Source organism: Lathamus discolor, chromosome 2, assembly GCF_037157495.1.
Source record: "Lathamus discolor isolate bLatDis1 chromosome 2, bLatDis1.hap1, whole genome shotgun sequence".
NCBI lineage: Eukaryota > Metazoa > Chordata > Aves > Psittaciformes > Psittacidae > Lathamus > Lathamus discolor.
Window position 1 is genome coordinate 148,299,716 of NC_088885.1, and position 16,147 is coordinate 148,315,862.

The following is a 16,147-nucleotide window of genomic DNA, read 5'->3' on the forward strand; positions in this document are numbered from 1 at the left end:
ATGGGGGGTTGGCTGAAGCTCCTTGGGGCAGCAGTATTGCAGCAGGACTGCTTGTGGTGCCCCATGGGTGTTGCAGCACCATGCCGAGGCCAGACCCAGGCAATGGCACTGAACCAGCAGATCTTTATCACATAAAGACTTAAATGTGCAGCAGTAGTTAGTTACCCTCACATTAGCATGCTCTGTGTCTGGAACCAGACGCAGTCACATTAGTAACAGCCATGCTTCACAGAAATCTGGCCAGAACCCTCAGCAGAGTGTGGGGAAGAGGCATTGTTTCTTTCCAAAGAGAACAGAACACAACAGGCAGTGATCGTCTTAGGGAGGTAGAAGTAGCAGAGGATCCTTTTCTGATGACTGTCTCAGAGCTTGCACATGACTATATTTAAAGGGGAAAAATAAACCCCTGAAGCTTGTGGCTAGCACACTGGGCCGTATGTTACACACTTAGGCTTGTAAAAGGTTACATTTGTAAATGTATAAAGCAGTGTTCCAGGCAGGCACAGCCCGTGCCCTGTTGTGGCCCTGGCAGCCCCTGATCCATGCCCCTCGCCTGTCTGTGGGGCCCCCAGCCCACTGCTGGAGTGGGGCTGACCCCATCCCGAAAGCCGTCAGTGGGCTTGCAGCTGGCACGGGTGGAACCAGTCCTCTGCCACTGTAATGGCACTGTATGAACAATGTAAATTGCAAACACCATCTACGTGAACCCAGCACCAGGAAACACAGGGCCCGTGCCCTCAAACTACAGCTTCTCGTATCACCACAGACACGACGGGGCAGTTTTGTACAGCTCTGCCCCACATAAAAGCGAGCGGGGGTCACAGTCCAGAGCAGCCCCGTCCCCCCGCGGGGAAGAAAAGAACTTGCCCGCCTTTGCCCCGTGTGAGGATCGAACTCACGACCTTCAGATTATGAGACTGACGCGCTACCTACTGCGCTAACGAGGCGGCTGTATACAACTTCCCCCCGCCTGCTCTCGAGCCGGCGCCTCTCCTCGCCATGGCCGCCGAGGGCCCGGCGCCTGTCTCATGCCCACACACACGGGGACGGACGGCACGGCCCGGCACCGCACGGCACAGCCCTTCCTTCGTGCCGGAGAGCCCCGCGGTCACTGCGCGGTCCCCGGAGTGAGCCCGTGGGGCCCCGCAGTTGCGGAGCGGGGCCCTGTGGAGACGGCGTGGGGCTCTGTGGTGACCGCGGTGCTCCAGGGTGACCCCGTGCGTCCCGACGGTACCGGTGGGGGACCCCAGGGTGACAGCGGGGTGTCCCCGTGGTGTCAGTGCGCGGCCCCATGGTGACAAGCTCTGGTGGCCATGGTGGGACCCCGGGTGATCGGTGTGGGACCGCAGGCGATGGAGCTGGCCCTGCCGGGCCCCGGCAGGCGCTGACCGGCGCTGGCGGGCCGCGATCTTGCCTGTCAGGTTAGTTAGGCGGCATCGTTCCCGGCGTAATTGCGCAGCGCAGGGCAGCGGATAATGAGTGGCTGTGGCCGCGTCTGACAGCTGTGGGCGGATGTCGGGGGGTGCGGGCACGGGCAGCTCCGAGCCCCACACCGGGAGCTCGGGCCGGGCCCTGCCGCCTCGCCTCCTCAGCGGCCTGTGCGTGCTGCCCGCCCTCTGCGTCCGGGGGTAAAATCTGAGGCAGTTCAGCCCCTTTTCATCTGTTCCGTGCTTGCCTCCTCCGCATGTATTGCCCCGCCATGACACACACACACAGGGACGCTGTGCCTGGGTCACGCAGTGCGGCACTGAACACGGTCATGATCCTGAGCGCGCTGCTCAGCACCGTTTCGACGCTCAGCAGCTCGTACCCCCATGCGAGAACCCTTGAGGCTGACATGTCCCTTGACCCTGCCCTCCCCCTGGAGCCCTGCGACGCCGGGGCACGGACACAGAGCTACCGAGGGTGAGGACAGACCCAGCCTGCGTGAGAGAACTGTGTCACACGTGCCTGTGCGCACAGGCATGCACGCAGGTATTCACAGTGCACCTCGGGCAGGCAGGCAGCCTGCCCACCCTGCTCTCCTCACCCCCGCACACTCATACCGGCCGGCCTGCCCGCCCGGGGCGCTGTGCCTCGCACCCCGCTGCAGACTGCGCCTCTGTCCTGCTAATGACACAGCAGCCGAGCCGCCACAGGGCCAACGTGACTCCGGGAGCTGCAGCCTGGGAAGGAAAAAAAACACACAACCAACCAACCGGCCTGAGTGTGCACAATCAAGTGATGAGTGTTTGTATTGCTGATGCTTTGAGGCCAGCTCACAGCCCTCCCTCCGTGTATTATTCAGGACGTTTGGGAAGGGGTATTTTTCTTTTAATAGGATGGCGTAGTCACAAAGCTTTAAAGAAATAAATGAGTGAATCGCCTATGGTAATAGCAACGTACTATGAACGGGGCACAGTGACGAAGTTCAAGTCTATTTTTAAGCATGCCTGGTAGCATGTAGGTGCAGAGAAGAGCCCATGCCCCTTTCTGCTGCTCTGGAGCGATGGACATGGCTGTTGTCTCTGTCCCAGTTCAACGTCAGAGTTGTTTTTGCTCCCTAGCGAATACTATGGGAAGACGGAGAAGCCTCGAGCTGTTTTGAAGATTATGCAACGATGCTTAGGAGCCTACCTGCTTTTGCTTGAGTGCCTTCCTCGCTCACATCGCACAGGATGCGACAGGAAGAGAAGTACAACCGAATCGGACGGCCCTGGTGATTGGACTCGAATCCATCCTATGCCCTGGAGGTGAGGTGGGTGCCTGTCAGATAAGCAATCTAATCGGTTTTGCTCTTGTGCTCTATCTGGAAACAGATCGTGGCTGAAGTACACCACTTGAGAACTGAGCTTCGGGTTTTTTTAAAGTTAATTGTACCAAGGAAATCGGGGAGTGTGCATTTGTGAGGTAATCAGATCTCCTTTATTTTTATTCACAGTTAATTCCTTCAGCTGAGGTGATTTCACGCCACAATGCAGTGTCTAAACAAGGACGATTGGGCTGCCTACCCCTTGCATATGCATGCTGCCTGCCCGGCAGATCTGCTGCGACAAAGAGCCATGAGCAACCCCAGACACTTGGGCAAGATAAGGAAAAGGCTGGAGGATATCAAGAGCCAGTCCTCAAAGCTGACAAAAGCGGATTTCAGCCACAACGAAAGCATAAGGTTGGCCACTGATGCCTTTCTGGATGGTGGGACAGACTCTTACCTGGAAACTTTACACAAGGAGGGCGAGGTAGATTTCCTCTCCTCAGTAGAAGCTCAGTACATCAAGGATAATGCCAGGGAGTCCTATTATGCGGAGGAGTCCCTGGCCACCGATGGCGTGGCCATGCCAAAGCAGAACTATGCTGGATCACTCCCTTCAGGGACCTACTTCCCCACCATTTCTGACAGCAGCGAGCCAGCCTTGCTGCACACATGGATTACAGCAGACAAGCCCTATTTGAAGGAAAAATCCACTGCCACTGTGTATTTCCAGACAGAGAAGAACAACAACATCAGAGACATCATACGCCGGTACATCAACAAAACCACTCAGGTATGGAGAGAATTACTGTTCCCTCTGCACCCAGCTGTCTTAAAAAAGATCATGTAAACAGGGTGTTTGATCTGAGCCAGCCTTTTGCATTGTAGTATAGCTTTGCTCTAGAAAGTGGCTGTAAAGAGTCTGTTGTTGCGCACAGGCAGTGCTGCTTTTTTTCTTTTATAGTCATACCTACACCTTTTTATGTTTGTGACTTTAGGGAAAAAAAACATTCCCTCTCCTTTTAAACTCACATTAACCTGGCAGAGCAAATGTCCTGTAGAAAGGGCAGCTGGCCTCTGTTCCCTCTTGTGCATCACCAGCAAGATGAGCTCCATTCAGCCCGCTGCACCAGTAATGAGAATTAAGCTAAAGTGAGCTCTGAGCCATTAGCAGTTGTTCATGGGGATCCATGTGGGATGTGGATGAAGGGGAGTCCAGAGAAGGGCATGTATGTCTGGTGTGCCAGCAGCCATCCCCAGAGTAAGGCTGGGAATGGTCTTTCAGGGAAAAGACCTTTCATCCATGATATGCTGTCAGTGTCACTAAAAATGCCATATGGGCTCCGTATGAAAACTGCAGTGTAACTTGGCACATGGGGAAGGTGCAGATCATGTCCCTGATGACAGACAGATGATGGGGGGCTGCAGAGAGGTGCCAGACCCAAGCCAGGGTGTCCACACATTGGGAAAACAGAAGCTGAGTAGCTGGATGCGGACAAAAAGCTAAAAGCTTCTGTCCTGTGTGTTCTGGCAGTTCCCTGTTTTTCTGGAAAAAACTATTTGACATTGCAGGGCTGTGTTTATGATCATCTGGGAGGTTTCCTCATGGATAAACTTGAGATGTCACCAGCAGTTTTACCGGGGAATGGCCAGGAACAAAACCAGGCTGTAGTTCCTGCTGTCCAGCACAGGCTGCAGAGCCCACTGCAGTTACGGACTTTCACTGTGTTATTCTCCTGCAAGGGCAAGTGCTGGGTCTGATGATGAGCGTAATGGCAGGGGAGAAGAATCCCCACTGGCAACTGCCCTGTCAAAGGCTAGAAGTGCTCGGCACATCAGAGGAATTATAGATCAGTCATTTGAAGTTACAGCATCAGGAAGATACAGTAGCAGGAGAAATGTCTCTGCAATAATAAAATAAGCACCAGGTAAAGTATCAACCCGGGCGGATTTTCTGTCCCAAAAGGAGAAAACTTGTAGGGAAAAAGGTGAGAAATGGAATATAAATCCATGGTTCTCATGACCTTCTTAACCATCTAATTTGCATTACAAGAGGGTGCCGGAGCAGCACTTACTCACTGTATAAATTTGGCAACTGCTTTTTGAGTACAGTTTTTCAACGGTAGCATGGATTAATGAGTATCTGATACGGGCCCATCCTGGATAGCCTAGGATTTTATATATCCGTTAACAATTTACACAACAGAATAAAGACTGTGTTTGAGGATGATATCAAACTAGTGAGTGGTTACTATAATCTTAACACATTTGTGGAATAGGCAGAAATCCTGAAATGAAATTCAGGCAAAAGCAGCAAGAAGTTTTGCAAGTGAAAGGAAAGTCAGGCACAGAAATACAAATTGGAAATAGCTGGTGCAAAAGCAGTGCTGGAGAGGGTGCTCTGGGGCTACAGTGAGGCTTGATGCAGGACTGTGCTGTTTAGAAAGACAAGGTGAGTCAGCGGGAAGAGCGGATGTGAGATATTGGACATACTCATGCCACTTACCTGGCCTTGGCAAGGCCCTTTCTGAAGCACCATGCTTTGGCAGCAGGAGAAAGGTGTGGGATCCTGAGCTCTCCATGAATAATTTGGCTTGCCTGAACAGGATGCTGGCCACACAGGATGTGCTTGGTCTTGTGGCGTTTCCATTGGTGGCAAAGGGAAAAAGCTTGCTGGCAGGTGTAGGAAAAGGCTCTGGAGTAAGATTCAGAGCAAGCTGGAAGTAAACGGTAAGACAGATCTGCAGAGACACTGTAAAGTTTGTTTTGATTGCAGGTAATATCCTGTGAGTGCAATTATCAAAGAGTTCTCTTTTGCTTCAGTGGAGGAATAGGCACCTTCTGAAGATAAGTAAGGTATCAGCTGGCCTGAATTGCCCTGGGGAGATGTCCTTTTCTTTGGACAACAGTAGTCATCAGTGAAGACCACCAGCACCTTTGAGAGGCCATGCCCAACACTGAGCATAGGGGCTGGAGCATGGAGGTGGGTTTGTATCACATTTACAGTTCCCTGGATCCACACTGGCTGAAGGCTGTGCATTTAAGTAGCTGGCTGGGCTTTTATGCCCAGTCCTGAGACTTTTACACACTGTCCTGCCAGCTGTGACTCAGGAAGCATGGATGCATGGCTATAGTGAAACAGTTTATAGGTCAGTATTAACAAAAAAAAAACCCAAAACCCAAAGAGATGGAGCTGTTGCAGTCCATCACCCCACCCAACAACAGAGTGGGGATTTACAGCCAGGACCCTTCCACGTATAAGTCCTAACAGAAAGCGTGATGCAGTGATTCTTGCTGAATGCATGTGGCTCACAAAAGCTAGTCAGTCATTTGACACAGGCTACAGTCTCTTAGGGTTTCAGTATTGTTCCTAGTGCTTTAATCTCACCTGCAAATTCATGGGTCATCTTGTGTTTTATGATTAAAAGAGCTTAAGTGAAGTGCGTAAGTTGTGTGTTATATTGGCTTTAGATGAGCAATAAAACAAAGCAGCAACGTGTCTCATCGATTTCCTGATTCAGGCACTTAGGGAGAAAACCAGAAGAAATATCCTCTGAAGATGTCTCTTGGTGGTAATATGATTTTCAACCAAATAAACTACATTTCAGTGGCCTCACAGACAACCTTACATAAATCAGGCCTCGTAATGCCTCTGTTGTTTTTCCCTAGGTGCTAGCTATCGTGATGGATGTGTTCACAGACACTGAGATTTTCTGTGACCTCCTGGAGGCAGCCAACAAGCGCATGGTGTTTGTCTACCTGTTGCTTGATCACGGCAGTATCAATCTCTTCTCGGAGATGTGCGACAAGTTGCAGATTTCTGAGGATCTCTTCAAGGTACTGTGGCTCTGTGAAGCGCTCAGGCTTCGATTTAGCTCCACAACTTTAGGCACTCTGAGCTACAAGCGTGGTTATGGGAGGGTAGGTCCACCTTGTAATTAAAAGGGAGCAAGGGATTTCCAGAGGTAGGGTTAGTGCACCTAATTCCTCCCTGAGGAAGCCTCCATTTTCCCATGGATGTTACAAGAATGTAAAGCATTTTCATCAGTCCTTAGATGAACCTAATCTAAGCTCTGAAGTCTTAAAACAGAGCTTAAGTCGCCTAGTAGAGCTGTCTAACATTACAACTAGTTATCTAGCATTACAACTGCTTCTGTTTAATTACTGTGCAGCAGCTATGGTCTGGCAGTGCTGGCAGCAGGCACACAAACCATTTTGCATGGCAGTACCGTGGTTGCACTAAGTGGTTTCTTATAAAACACGTTGAAGTTCTGTTTTAAAGATCACACCTCAAATTTAGCTGGCTGTTAGCTTAGTCCACCTTCGCCTCTGCCAGAATCAACCATAGGATCGTATCTGCTGGAAGGAACTGTCCTCAAACTTCCTAGGGACCATTTCAGTTGTTGCATAGATGCTGTAGGCACCTGTGGCATCTTTGTGGGGATGGCTGATGCCACAGAGGCAACAGACTTCTGGAACAGCAGCTGGAGGGCAGGCAATAGACCTGAGAGCATCTTACGTGCACCAGACACTTACGTTTCAACAGCTGAATTCCTCCCCAGATGTATAAAGAAACTGAAATTAATAAAACATGCTCGTAACAGTGTTCGCTTGTCTGTAAACACCCACTCCTTAGGAAGGACAAGCCTGTGCTATTTATTGTAAGTATGCTGCTGCAATACACAGGCTTCAATGATGCATGAGCCAAATCCTCGGTGCCACTCATTTACTAAGGCCCTGCAATGTGTTGTGTGGACAGCAGAGTCAGGTCTGCATGCCTGGCTTGCCTTAAGTGCACTTGCTGACGTACAGGGACAGTGCAGAGCATTGCATGGGCCTCTCCACTCACACATGTTCTTGCATCAGATCCTGCAGGACTGCATTCATCTGGGCTGCGCCAGAAGAGCAGCACCTTGCAGGCCCAGGTGGACAGGGAGAACAAAGGTTTTGCCCTGCTGTATTGTGCCATAGCTAATGTAAAACAAAAAAGCTTACAGCTAGAGCAAAGTGTTGCTGGAGTGTCAGCAGAGGTTACAGACTGTTCAGCTATGGACACTTCTCATTTCAGTCAGGCTAGCATCAGTTATCATTACACAGCACAAGTTTATATTGCAGGTCGAAGGAGGTGATCCTGCCCCTCTACTCTGCTCTCATGAGACCTCACGTGGAGTACTGTGTGCAGTTCTGGTGTCCTCAGCATAAGAAGGACATGGAACTGCTGGAACAAGTCCAGAGGAGGGCCACGAGGATGATCAGGGGCTGGAGCACCTCCCGTATGAAGACAGGCTGAGGAAGTTGGGGCTGTTCAGCCTGGAGAAGAGAAGGCTGCGTGGAGACCTCATAGCAGCCTTCCAGTATCTGAAGGGTCCTATAGGGATGCTGGGGAGGGACTCTTCATTAGGGACTGTAGTGACAGGACAAGGGGTAACGGGTTAAAACTTAAACAGAGGAAGTTTAGATTGAATATAAGGAAGAAGTTCTTTACTGTGAGGGTGGTGAGGCACTGGAATGGGTTGCACAAAGAAGTGGTGAATGCTCCATCCTTGGTGGTGTTCAAGGCCAGGCTGGACAGAGCCTTGGATGACATGGTTTAGTGTGAGGTGTCCCAGCCCATGGCAGAGGGGTTGGAACTGAGTGATCTTAAGGTCCTTTCCAACCCTAACTATTCTATGATTCTATATTCCTCTTGAAAGAAGTAACCCTGGGGCAGGTATGAGAGTTTGGCTGGGTTTCCTCTAGCCCCAAATCTTCAAATATGCCATTAGAGAGACCGTAAAGAACTCATAACAGACACTGGGGAAGTAAAGAGCTATGGGCAGTAGGGGGAAAGGTCCCTTTCCTTTGGAGATTTAATATGAAAACAAATGTCATCCACTCCTTTTTCTTTATTTGCAGAACATCTCAGTCCGCAGCGTTACTGGAGAGGTTTACTGTGCCAAATCAGGCAGGAAATTCTCAGGACAAATACGAGAAAAATTCCTTATCTCTGACTGGAAATACGTGCTCTCTGGCTCTTACAGGTGAGATAAACCATTGCAGTTCATGGCCGGCTGCTCTTTCATGATTTAGAATATTCCTGTACCAAAAAAGTGCCATGGAAGTTTTCGGATGGGTGAGGTGGTTTTTTTTGAACAAAACTCCCTCATGTTTTCCAACAGGTGCCATTTCTCAATAACCCATTTAATTTGCTTTAAAGCTGATGCTAGCTTTTTATGGAGCCTGGTATTTAATTTAAAGGTTTAGAAACTGGAGTAAAGAGCTGGAGCAGCACTAGGAATGTGTAGAGCTCAATATTGTGCTTTTCTCATTGTTTGGGTCCTCGAATGCTGTGATCATGAGACACGATACATTTCCATCTCCCTCAGGATTCCTTAATGTAGCATATGTCACTCAGCTTATCTGAGGATTTGTTCTCCATGTGACAAGTTTAGTGATTAAAGGTAAAACAGAAATACTTCAGAGATTTACTGTTTCTTCTTGTGTTTCATTAACAGGTAGGCAGTGTGTGTCTACATGACTGTTGTACCTTCCCTTTTGTTTCCTCAGTTTGTGAGCTGAGTCTCTAGCTCTCCACTTCTGGGCTGCTGTAATTATTTCAGGTAGAGGATGTTGCACCTCAACAACAGGGTTTTAAATTCAAGTCCAAAATCCTCCAGTCAGGGAATTTCAGGAGACAGAGCTTGCATCAAATAAAGTTCTTAAGCCTCATGGCTACATAGATAAGCTTCACAAATGACTGTCCTGGAAATCCACATACAAAAAGACAAGAAGTGATTATTTAATTAAAAGGATGAGATTATTTTTTCTTAATCCCAGTTTATGATTTGGAATCTTAAATGCCTCTAGTGTGATAAAACCGTGGCACAGGAAGATGCCGTAACTACAGTACCAAAGGGGAAAGCGAATACATGGCGTTAGCGCAGGCTGCAGGAGCTCAGCTGTCCAGAGGTGGGCATCCAGTTTTTGTCCAGTTTCCAAATGAACCCTCAAACAAAAATGAGTGAATACGCAGTGATTTCCTATTGCGTGCTCTGTGGTTTTCTTGGTATTTCAGTTTTTTTTCAATCCCTCACCAAAAATGTGTAGAAATGCAACAGCAGATTTAGAGAGAGAGTAGAAGTAAGGGATGTGTGGGAGAAGAGGGACAGAACAAGATCTATTTTCTTTAGCTTCCTTTTGGCTTCTCTTTCAATCCTGAAAAAGAAGAACCCTCAAAGTCCTGTGCAGTTACTTCTGCCATTCATTCTCTATTGCTGTTGCAGTATCTTCTTACCTCAAGAGCCTTGTCAAAGTACATAATCCCCTATCCGACAAGTAAGCAGAGATGGTGGTGAGGAGCAAATCTATACACTATTTAACTTCAGCATGCTCAGCACCAGTTTGCAGATTCACATGGGTTATGTCTGGCTGTCAGTATGTGGCATTTCTGTAGGCTTGCTAGCTCTCACTTTATCAATCTGAAGGGTTTCTGTTACCCTAAACCTTATCCACCAGCTGTTGCAGAACAAGAATGACGCTGAGTGAAACAGTCTCAAACTCTTCTGCAGTGCATTTGTTGCAAATCAAACTGGAACAGATCTTAAACCAAAATATCTTAAAACTACTATAACAGCAAATTTAATCAGTGCTGTGCTCTGCATGACTTTGTACTATCACTGGGGGGAACAGGCTGAGGAAATAAAACAGCCCTTTAGGACCCGTTGCTCTACGAGGGACCCTGGCTCACAGCACAGCTGTCTGGGGACAAACTGTATTTGCCTAATGGAAAACAAAGAGGACTGAAGCTGGAAACTAGTTAGAGGCAAAGGAAACACCAAGTCTGTGGCATCTGCTGCTCTGGAGTCAGTTTTAAAACCACATTAAAAAGCTGTTGCTTGGGTCAGTGTGGGTAAGTGTGGTCCTGCTGCACAGGGCAGACCAGAGCAGAGCAGCTTCTGAAGGCTGTTCCACCCATGTGTCTGCACAAGTGCAGGCATGAGCAAGTGTTTTAAGTTACAGTTTTCCTCTCATTTTTTACTGGCAATGTCTGTGGTGTGGGGTTTGGATGCAGTATTTCTTTCTGCTGTCTCTGTGTTACTCTGCCCTGTCCTATGTAACTGTTATTCCATTTTCTTTAATTAATTGGAGTTAGTGCATGAACTCTGCTCCTAAAGAAGGCAAAATGAGAGCAGAAGAAAGCACAGGACTTGGTTGTCAGGGGCAGCTGAGACACTCTGAAAGCCTCAGAGGCCAGCATCTAACATCTAACACGGTGGTGCTCTGCTGAAAGCCTCAGATCAGGTGGGACAGGTTTTTCATAAGGAGGTTATCCCAGCAGCAGGCAACGTTAAGGTGTAGGTTAATTCAAACCTGGGCTCAGCTGAAAACCCCACTCCTTCAGTTTCAGACTGAATGTGTGGAACTGCATGTTGCTGTAGCGCTGTAAACACATGGGGTGGGAGCATCCCTTATAACCGCAGCTGCAGTAGTGCAGAGGGGGAAAAAAAAGGCCAGCACAAATGGAGATTGGACAGGAGAGGTGGGGTTTGATTCAGACCATCTTGAATGACAGGATCCAGAACAGCAGATAGGTTTGTGGACAAAAAGGAAAGGCGGCTGAGACGTATCTGTTAGTGACTGAATTTGTGATACAGCTTTGGCTCAAAGCTGGGCAGGACCTCTTTGTACTTTCTTTCCTTTCTGATGTGCTTCACTCAGAAAGGCCTGGTAGAAAAATGTTCCTTATGGGCAGATAGTGACAGCAACAGAGTTCTGTGAGCCTTTCCCAGAAGAGCACTTGGAATTGTAAACCAGGGAGCAAAACGGGGCCTAAAACCTAACCAATGAATTCATTCCTCTTAAAATGAAGCCAAGGGAAACCTGTGAAGTCTTTATTTCAGGTTCTGCTTTGTTCTTCAGCAAAGAGCACGGCATGTAAATTGCTGTGACTCACTACATAAAGTCCAGAGTTTGTGTAAAATCACACAGGTCTCACCTCCTTACTTTGCAAGTGACCCATTACCACCAGCCCATGGAGAATCTTTGGGCTGTTGATTGGATCCAGCTTTCTCGGCTCACAAGGGTTACGGATAAGGTCAATGAGCCACAAATGAGTATCTGTCTGCCAGGTACTCCAGGAAGTTACCCTGCGAGTAAACTATCAAAATTGGGCTCAGCAGGTTTTTCCTTTGATTTTGTGGGGTTTTTAAAAGCCATTTACAAATGTAATTGATTTTTATCTCTAAATTTTCTTTGTAAACTAGCTATATCTCTAGCACATCATGTGTAAACCTGACACTCCACACCTCAGCCCTTTCATGAGACCTTCAGTGAAGATATCCCAGACTAATTGTGTGTGGTTTTGTATTTGGTCCTGGCTTATTGTCTCCTGAACAGTCAGACAAAGGACATGCAATGGTTTAGAGAGTGCTTCTTGGTGAATACAGGCAATAGTGAGCTGGCAAGCAGATGTTACCCACGCAGCAGGGAGTTAGCTTTCTAGGCTATTCACCTTGGTTCCCAAGGTTTTGTCCATATCTAGAATGATTTGAACAAACTGGATGAGGAGAATCTGTATTCTAGTAACTTACTGCATATTTTCATATCCAATCATAAAATGTACAGTGTATATTGTAGGGGTGGCTGGTGGCATTGAACTAGTGATTTCTTCACTCCTCCACTTGCTCCTGAACCATCAGTATAAAACCACTGTGTGCCCCAAACCCAGCCCAGTGTAAGAATGCTCTGAATGGGCAGATATAAATCCTCTGGCTTTGCTCCCTGAGCATCAGCTCGGGCTGTCAGTCCCACTGAGCTTCACAGGCCTTTTGTCAAAATATGACAGGCACAAGATGCGAAGTGCACACACCTACAGCCAAATCCTTGTGCAAATCCAGCGTAGCTAATGAAGTCATGCAGGAATAACCTGGGCAGAGTTTGGCAACACAGAATAACCTCAGGTTTGAAACACAGAATAACCTCAGGTTTGAAACATGGGGTAACCTCAGGTTGAGTTCAGTGCTGCTCCGTATCCTCTGCTGCACAGCTCGAGCCCTATCAGCTCAGGGAGTAATTACATTTCATTCTCTCAGCTGTGCTCATTTTATTGCTGCTGCTCTGACAAGGCAGCCTGCACACCACAATCAAGCTGGCTTGTGGTTTGGTAAAAGAGCATGAACTTCTCTTTGCCAAGCGGATTAGGGAAGAACATTAAAGAAAAATCATTTAAAAGCTGTGGGGTATCCTCACATGTGTCTCTGGACTACCAGAATGAAAACTACCGCAGTGCTTCTCCCTTACTTCATAGCAAAGTAGTATTTTTATTGTTGGAAAGGCTGTAGGAAACGTTTATAACTTCATTTTCTCTGTAGTGAAGAAAATGAGCATTTGCCAGGTGTTGCGGTTTGTTCTGTGGAAGTGGATGTAACAGGAAGGTTGAGTCTTTACGTATTTCTCTTGACCAGTGCAGAAAAGGTATGGCAACATGCAAATGATGGGTGGTTATTTGCACTAGTCTTTCCAGCGCCAGTTTGGAGTGGGTGGGGGTTACACCTGGCACTGCAGGGAAGGTACAATGTATGTGTATGCAGATAAGACATGGTAAGAGCTGACTTTAAGCATTGTGCATGGAAGAGAGGTACCCAAAAGTGGGGTCTGAACTTTCCATGGAACAGACACCCAAACCTTGGGTTCTGTACCTGACTTTTAGACACACAGTGCATCTGGATCACCGCTCGCTTTAGGTTATATAACTTGACAAGGGTTCTGGAAGGCTTAGAGGCAGCTGCACTAACAAAGGCTGATCTGAGCCAAAGAGCACTGATGTGAACTGACCTGAAATTTAACTGCGACACCGTCTTCATGCTGTGTTTAGGCAAGAACTTCAGCGGTAAAGCACATTTGCCTTTCGCACCACCCCTGCAGGGATGCCTTGTCCTTAGTGGCTGATGTTAATGCTGTCCCTTACCTTGTCCCTCCCTCCAGCTTCACGTGGTTATGTGGCCAGGTTCACCGCAACCTCCTCTCCAAGTTCACGGGTCAAGTTGTGGAGCTGTTTGATGAAGAGTTCCGACACCTTTACGCTCTGTCCAAGCCCGTGAGGGGCCCAAACTCTCCGCCGCGCACCATGCCCTTCCTGTTCAACAGGAGCTGGGCCCCTCAGCGCAGCCTCCCCTGCAGCAATGAGGAAAACACCAACACTCTGTCTGATCCCTTCAGCAGCCTCTCCAATGGCAGCACCCACCAGAACAAGCAAAATCCAACAGCTCTCATATTCAGCAGCAACTTAGCCCCACAGTCACCTCTGCATAGAGCTAATTCCTTCCACAACTATGTCTCATTCACACCCTCATCACCACAAAAGGCCATCCAGGGTAACTACTACCAGCCACCCTATGTGGCTGATAACTCCACAGTGCTGTATAACAACATGAACGTTTACAGGCCTATAAGACTTAGACAAGAGGAACCAAATAGGACAGGGTTAAGCTCACCCTGGAGATGCCTGCACCAAGCTAACCTGTTTACATAATAACCGCCTTGGTTTGAATTGCAAGTAAGCCTAGTGAGGACCTGTTTAGCAATCGCTCCTGTACTGATGAATATAGAAATTCTATATAACACAAAATGAGGATGATTTCAAGCCTCCTGTTTTGTTTTGCTGCTTATGGATGCTTCGTTTCCCTAATTAAAAAGCCAAGCCTTGCTAATGTGTAAACCTTGGGTGCATCATGACCCCAGGAAGAACACATCTAAATAATGCTGCTCATAGTGCAACGCTGCTGCCGCCTATCCCTTGCCCTCGGTAGCGTACCTGTGTAGCAGTAGGTTCAGGTGGTAACTGGTTTTCAGGTGGCCAGGCATGGGGTGAGGCACAGTTTATTGCTGTGCATTTTAGCACTGGCATGAGGAGGCTGAAGGCTCGGTTACACAGCAAACCAAGGCGGTGCTGGCAGCAGCAGTCTGCTACCTCCGTGCTGTCATTGCACCTTAATTTTGGAGGACTCCTGAGGGCTGATGGGGAAGGAGTTTGTTTGTCTGCACTGTCCGAGGTACAGCAGCAAGGACAGCTCTTGGCGAGGTTTTAGGACGGGGTCTGTGAACACAAGCCTGGCAGTTCAGGTTACGTCTTGCAGCTCACTTCCACTCTGTGCCTTCAACTCACTGTTACCACTTCCGATCCCACCAGCTCAGAGCAGTTTTCCTTATTGCAGAGTAGCTCTCTAGATCCAGACTGGAAAATGAAGCTGAGTGAAGAAGCAAAGTCCTACAAGTAGCACACCAGGACTGAGTTCCAATTCATTTAATAGCACGTGGATATTAGGAATCCTCTCAATGGTCATTTGACTGAACGTTAAATTAGAGATAACAGTGCTTTATTTCAGAGTTCTTTGAGGTTTCTAATGTTTAAAGAGAAGCTGGGTGCCTGTAGTGCCCACTGAATACAGTTACAGAGGGAATTACAGAGATGCAGCAGCTTGAACCAAACCAGAGAAACTTTCTACCAAATAATCCATGAAAACGAAGGAAGCATCTGTAAGTGAAAGGCAAAAAATAGTAAGAAAATTCCTGAAACAAAGGATTTCCACCCAAATCTCGTAGTTAGATGCCTCACATCCATTGATCTCTCAGTAGATTATTTTTTTACGCCTACTTTATATCATCTTTCATCTGACTCCAACAGAAAACAGGAACCAAAACACATTTGCACATCTGGCCCATTTCCTTTCACTTCTCACCTGCTCAAGGAGGGCAGTTACTGAGGCTGTGGGTGACGACTATTGCATGCAGCAGCGAGGTCTCAGGTGAGGAGTTTCTCTTCCTTGGAAGAGCAATCATTATGAAAGCATGACAGTAACATCTGCAGAAGAGGAACAGGATGGGCACTTCCTGCTCTAGCTTTGGTGTGCATGGTTTTACCTCTGAGATCAAACATTGGAGTCCAGAGTAACAATAAACTACTGCATATAGTTGTAAATTCTGTACATAGTGACACTTTTTAGATTCCTTGGGAAGAAGGGGAAGTTGATTTTCATTCCTGTCACAGTTCTACTTCAGTATCTAAATATGGCAAGCATTCAAATAAAAGAGACTTTCATTAAAATCCCTTTGAAAATCATTTTGTTTCTTCATGTTCTCTTGACTCGTGCACCTCACTCTCTTCTCTTCCAAAAGCAAAATGAGTTCCAGTCGGAGCCCAGGTGAGGAGGAAACACATTTTGTTTCTTCTGAAATCAACAGGAACAGAATTAAACAGATGGGTCCCCTCAGCCTCATTAACATTCTTCTTCTAAACTTGGCTCAATTCACTGATCCTGCTGTGGCCCAACTGGTGGTGGCATGCAGAGGGATATGGGGAGAAGTTTGCAGACCACGGCCACTGAAGCCTTAATTTCTGCAGCCCATGAAGATGGAATTCATGAAGGAGATCTTCATGAG

At 47.8% G+C, this 16,147-nt stretch overlaps 1 protein-coding gene and 1 non-coding gene across 2 annotated transcripts; one reads left to right on the plus strand and one right to left on the minus strand.

Moving 5' to 3' along the window:
• Positions 1 to 874: 874 nt before the first annotated feature.
• Positions 875 to 947, minus strand: TRNAM-CAU (transfer RNA methionine (anticodon CAU)). The gene has a single exon. It is a non-coding gene; the product is annotated as a tRNA-Met (tRNA).
• A 1,509-nt stretch (positions 948 to 2,456) lies between these two features.
• Positions 2,457 to 15,571, plus strand: FAM83A (family with sequence similarity 83 member A). The gene is made up of 5 exons (XM_065669438.1): positions 2,457 to 2,737; positions 2,921 to 3,524; positions 6,401 to 6,568; positions 8,627 to 8,751; positions 13,694 to 15,571. The coding sequence occupies exons 2-5, from the start codon at positions 2,955 to 2,957 to the stop codon at positions 14,238 to 14,240; spliced, it is 1,410 nt and encodes a 469-aa protein (XP_065525510.1). The 5' UTR covers positions 2,457 to 2,737; positions 2,921 to 2,954; the 3' UTR covers positions 14,241 to 15,571.
• Positions 15,572 to 16,147: the final 576 nt, after the last annotated feature.

Bases quoted from the DNA above. Each gene is read 5' to 3' on its own strand.
- FAM83A (XM_065669438.1), top strand. From the start codon at position 2,955: ATGCAGTGTCTAAACAAGGACGATTGGGCTGCCTACCCCTTGCATATG. The intron at 6,569-8,626 runs GTACTGTGGCTC...CTTTATTTGCAG, and splicing joins TTTCTGAGGATCTCTTCAAG to AACATCTCAGTCCGCAGCGT. The intron at 8,752-13,693 runs GTGAGATAAACC...CCCTCCCTCCAG, and splicing joins GTGCTCTCTGGCTCTTACAG to CTTCACGTGGTTATGTGGCC.